Below are 5,915 nucleotides of genomic sequence, written 5' to 3'. Positions count from 1 at the left end.
TATCCCCTTAAAAATAAATTTTTTCGTTTAATCTTTCCAAAATTATAAAATTTTAAATTAATACATAATGAATTTATATTTTAATCTATAAAAGATATTATAATTAAATTCTGATATGCTAAAATGTAAGAAATATAGGTGCGATCAAAACTGAATTTAGATAAGAAAATTTTGATCTCAGGCTCATTCGAATCAATCTGAATTATTATAAATAGTAAATTCGAACATCTAATCTGATCCCCCAAACAAAATGAGACAAAACGATGATCGTTTGTTGTGTTGAGGAAGACCGCCAAGTCAACCACCCGATTGTGGACTGTACAAGTACTCGTCAAGCAAACAACTTTCTTTTTTCTTTTTTAAATTTTAATCAATAAAGTGATCATAATTGACAAAACAATAATGTTTTAGACTCCCCTATCAGTCCTTTTCTTCCTTTACTCTTCATAGAATCAGTGCTTTTAAGACTGTTGTTCCTTTGCTTCTTTTTGGTAAAGCTTTTCTCTCCAGCTACCATTGTTTCACAGGCAAGTTTTCTAGTTTATTTTGCAGAATTTTGGGCTCTCTTTTTTTTTCCCAGTTTCTGCTTCTGGTTACTATTATGTTTTTTTTCTTCAGAAATTAAAACTTGAACAAGTGTTTCTGTTTCAATGAGAACCCAAAACATAGTCATAAAGTACAGTTTTGAATTTACAAGCAAATTAAAAGTTTTATCCATTTAAAAGAACAATGTTTTAGGATTGCTTTTCTTTATATGTTTTTTTTAGTCAAACCCTCATTTTAAGTTAACAAGCTTTAAGAGCTTAATTTTTATGATTCTAACAATCAATCCTCTGAAAATCCAATTATTAACAAGTCTAAATTTGTATCTAACCTTTTTAAGTTTTCATTTAGATTTGGGGAAACTTGTTTTAGTATGCAGTTTTATTTTGCAGGGATCAGGACTAATTCAAGGGTTTGATAATGAGTTTTTCCATCAGAAAAACGAGGCCGGAACCGGAACTGCCGACCATGGACGACGACACCGTTATCTGCTTGAAAGTTGTGGTAGACAAGACAAAGGATAGAGTTGTTTTTGTTGAATCTGATGACAAGTTTGTTGATGTTCTCTTCAGTTTCTTGACAATGCCAATGGGAACTATAGTTAGGCTCACCCGGAATCGAGGGCCGACAACGAATATAGGATGTATGAATAACTTATATAACAGCGTCGAGATTCTCGATGCTCTGTATCTTCGAACGAAAGCCTGCAAGACCATGTTGCTGTACCCGCGAAACGGAGCAGCTGCTCAATGCAAGAACCTGAAACTGGCAATCCATGATGGTGCATCCCTAAGATATTTTCTTTGCTCAAGGACTGGTTGTCGCAATTCAGGTTATAAGCTACTAAGTCATTATCCAGATGCTATTTGTTGGTGCGGAGAGCAAATGTATCCGGTAGATTTGGTCGAGAATAAAACTAGGAGAGTAAGTTCTGATGACAAAGACCGAGGAGTGTTTGTCAAAGGACCGATTCGATTGATGATAAGCGATGAATTGCGTATAATGACTCCATCAACTGCGGCAAGCTTTTCTTTGTTTTCTGAGCTTGGGATCGAGGACATGAGTGTCGTCGATGATAGGACTTTTTCGATGGGAAAACTCGAGGTGATTACCAACTAATGGTATACTGATCTGTTTATGTAATAATACTTAGTCCTAAAATTGATTATCTCTTGTCTTCTTTCAGGCTTTAAACTTGCTCAAGTGTTTGCTAGTATCAAAGACACCTTTGACGGAAGCTCTGTTAGATCATATCCCAGTTCTTTCGCTAAACGATACAGGAGATCTCGAACGGGTAAGCATCGGAAGACTAAAAGGGGAGGCATCGAATGAGGATGGGAAGATGTATGTGAAACTCATGGTGAGTAAATCCAAGAACAGGGTTTGCTATTGTGAAGCAAGTGAAAATTTTGTTGATTTGCTCTTTAGTTTCCTCACTGTTCCACTCGGTTTTATAGTAAAAGAAATGCAAAAGGGCAGTTCAACAGGCTGCATAAATCACCTATACGATAGCATTCAAGATCTTGATGCTAGGAACTATTTAGTATCTAAGGAAACAACAGCAATGCTGACCAGTCCAAAGCTTGCTCCTGGTTTTAGATATGAAGGGCAAGCATTAGACATTGAAGAATACATGCATCAACCCTACTATCTCACACGGTCCCAGAACATACTAATGCCAACTTCAGATGAGACACTTATCTCTCCCGGTGAAACGGTTTATTCTTCGGCTTTAACTGTCATGGACCCAAAGTCTCATCACAATGACAATTCAAGTAGTACTGGGTTCATAAAAGGACCTGCAATGTTCACCATAACAGATGATCTCATCATATCTCCAGTGTCCTCAGTCACAGGTCTTTCTGCTGTAAGGAAATTGAAGATACCTTTCACCGACATCGAAGAACGAGTCGTGTATGTTGGCAAAGAGGAAGTATGTTTTAACACATCAAGTTCATTGCAACCATAACAGATGATCTTATCATATATCTCCAGTTGTCCTAACTATTTTCTTTTCTTCCTTCCTTTGCAGGCTTCATGTCTAATGGTGGCTGCTCTCATCTCTGAATCCGCTCTGACAAATACCTTTCTACTTAAAGAATGGAGCAAGGATCTTAATCAAGTGCAGTTTCAATCTAGAATCATCCATGGATACAATGTTTGCTATCAGTTCATACTTCATTGTGATCTTAATGCATATAGGGCCTTTTTTTTTTATCAAAATAATATAAAATTTTTTATTTACATGGTTGTGGATTATTTACGAAAATAGGGTGTTTTCTACTGTGTTTCTGGATGCCTTCAATGTGTCAAGCGGCACCACCTTAAACTCCACACACTCATTAGCTAAACATTATTAGTGAAAAAAATATTTTTTTAAATGGTGCTACCAATATATAATGCAGCACTAAAAGATATGAATATTTTTCCTAAATACAAAATAAATATCATACGGAAAGAAAAAAAAATCATTTTTTAAAGTGAAATATGTCAAGTGACATCAAAGTGAATTTAAAAAAAAAATTTAGTCATTGCAAAAATCAAAGTTGAGCTTTCACTAGTTCAACATTGTTACTAGTAGCTGAAATGTGTCTTTGGGAAAAGCAATGAGTCAATGCATTGGTGCAATCTTTTTTAAAATTGAAATCGATATCACTTGACATATCGGTAGCATCACTTTAAAAAATATTTTTTATATGATATATATTTTATATTTATAAAAATACTTGTATAATTTTTGGCGTCGCCTGATATATTAAGGGAAAATATCTATTTAAGTGATGCCCCTAATATATCAGACAACATCAAAAAATACACTAGAGTTTTTCATAAATTCAAAATATGAAAAAAAACATTAGCATACAAGAAACCGTCTTTATCTATTGATATTTATATTATATAACCTTTTTTTAATTAAATTTAATATCTTTAAGTAAGTTATCATGATTGTAACATAATCATATGATGTATATGCCATTTATTTATGGGCTAATAACATGAAAGGCTCTTGTATTTAAGTGTTTGTTCTAATATGGTACCTATACTTTTAAAATGTACTTTGTTTTTGTTAATTATGGTTTTAGTTGACGTGTCGTGCTAACCAATAAGGGGCCGCCACGTGATAGCCTATTAACTTTCAATCGACAATCGTCTTTTTTTCCATAAAAAAGATAAAATTAAGAAAGAAAAAACATTTTTTTTCTAGATTGCTTTCTTCTTAAATGTCGGAGGCCCCTTTCTTCTATCTTGAATGAAAAAAAAAAAATCCTTCCTCTCTTATATATGCGAAAACGATGAACCCTAATATTTATGCCATATATAAATTCTTCCCTTCTTAAAGTTTTTTCGTTTTTTTTCTTTTTAATTTGAGTGATGCAAGAAGAAATTGGAGTAAAAATTCCTCTTATTCTAGTACACATTCTAGTTCAAAATCTCAAGTAGAAGAAATAAAATGTCATCGTGGTGTTAAGGCTACTATTCAAATGTCAAAAACACTAAAAATATCCTAAAAATGTAATTTAGTAATTAATTTCTAATTGATGATGGACTAATTAAAAATTGAGATTAATGTATAAAAGTTATATATTAGGGTTATGATCTCTGAATTACATGTATATAATTTTTTTGACATTTTTATCTTTAGAAAAGAGAATCACTTTCTCTTAAAAACTTGTTTGTTGATATGAAATATCAAAACAATAAGATTTCACGATCTCAAGATATTAATGGATTCAAATATGTTTCTGCATCTAATTTTTATTCTTAATAATCTGACATGACATATCTTGATGGATTAATTTTTATATATGAACTAAAAATTGAGAATGTGGTGTTAAAAGGAAAACGAAAGTATTGAAGCGATGAACAAACTATAGAAGGAGACGAAGAAGCTACAAAATTAGAAGAAAATGTTGAAGGAATTGGTTTGTAAGAAAGATAGATAGAGTAGATAGTATTACATTTATTTTCCTATTACTTTCCTTATTTTCAATATATCGAAAAATAAATATTAGAAATTATTTAAGATTACTCTAACGTTTTATCTTTTCTATGAAAAAAAAAAAGAGAAAAAGGGCGAATTGCTAAAAGGGGCCTTACATTGCCGGTCAAAAGTTAGGCAGCCCCTTATTAGCCTACACGACATGTCAGTAAAAGCAAACAGTGTTGGGGTAATGGAGCAAAATAATTAAAAAAGAAGAAGCAAAGTACAAAAATTAAATTGGACATTTCGAAAATATAGGTATTATAGAACAAACACTTAAGTATAGGGTCTTTCGTGCCATTATCCCTATTTTAAACAGAGCACTTAATATTATGATTCCGAACAGCAAAGTGGTTGAATGTTGCACAAGACAGTATCGGATATCTAATGCATACGTCTCTATGAGTAACAATTAATTAACATTATTTTTCTGAAACTTTTAACATAAAAACCATTTTTAAACATCAGAAGCGGCGCACGAGCCACGTCCCCTCCCTTAATTTTGGTCAAATTAAATTAAATATCAGTTAATTTCAGGTTGAAAAAATCATAATTAGAAACAAGATCTGAAATTTGTATATATTTAAAAAAAAAAAACCTCAATTTGCAGAGGCAGACATGTAAAAAGACAGCAACTAGAACCCTGCTGAACTCTGCTCCTGCACATGCCCTATTCCCTCCACCAAATGGTATGAATTTCTTTGCCATTGTATTGCTCTCAATGTTCTACATTAATTTAAACATTTATTAGCAGATATCGTATCAATATCATATATACTTACTCAAATTTAACTTAATTTCAAATATATTTATATTTGTAAATGGTTATACTTAATTTATTAGACTTACTTATATTAATTTTATTTTTTTAAATATATATGTAAATTTATATATTCTTCCTTTTATTAAAAATTTTATCCGACAACTTAATATATAAATATAGATTTTTTTATATTTATATTATAGTATTATATATTTAATTTTCATATTATATAAATAAAAAAGGATTGTATGAAATAGAGAAGCTACATTATCCTTTATCCCTTACCAATTATTTAATATCATTTCATTATCTTTTTCCACGCTATTGACACATCATTTTGATAGTTTTTTTAACTGAATCTTAGACCTTAAACCTTGAACCATGGGTCCATGGTCTAAGGTTTAGGGTACAAAGTCTAGGGTTTTAGGGTTTATATTTTAGGGTTTAGGGTTTAAGATTCACAATTCAAGATCCAATATACAGGGTTTAGGATCTAAGATTCAAGTTAAAAAAATTACCAAAAAAATGTGTTAATAACATAAAAAAAATGTTGGTAAGAGATATAAAATGATGTGACATCTCTGTTTCATACAATCTTTTCCCTTATATAAATTACTTAATATGTAG

General features: G+C 31.4%; 1 protein-coding gene across 1 annotated transcript; it reads left to right on the top strand.

Annotated features, from left to right (window-relative positions):
* Positions 1-378: 378 nt before the first annotated feature.
* LOC107950220 (uncharacterized) lies at positions 379-3,491 on the top strand. Its single transcript, XM_016885035.2, has 4 exons — positions 379-527; positions 936-1,647; positions 1,730-2,476; positions 2,576-3,491. The coding sequence occupies exons 2-4, from the start codon at positions 964-966 to the stop codon at positions 2,813-2,815; spliced, it is 1,671 nt and encodes a 556-aa protein (XP_016740524.2). The 5' UTR covers positions 379-527; positions 936-963; the 3' UTR covers positions 2,816-3,491.
* Positions 3,492-5,915: the final 2,424 nt, after the last annotated feature.

This window comes from Gossypium hirsutum, chromosome D03 (assembly GCF_007990345.1).
Source record: "Gossypium hirsutum isolate 1008001.06 chromosome D03, Gossypium_hirsutum_v2.1, whole genome shotgun sequence".
Taxonomy (NCBI): Eukaryota; Viridiplantae; Streptophyta; class Magnoliopsida; order Malvales; family Malvaceae; genus Gossypium; species Gossypium hirsutum.
Note: the sequence above shows the minus strand (reverse complement) of the source record. Positions and strands in the feature narration are given on the sequence as shown.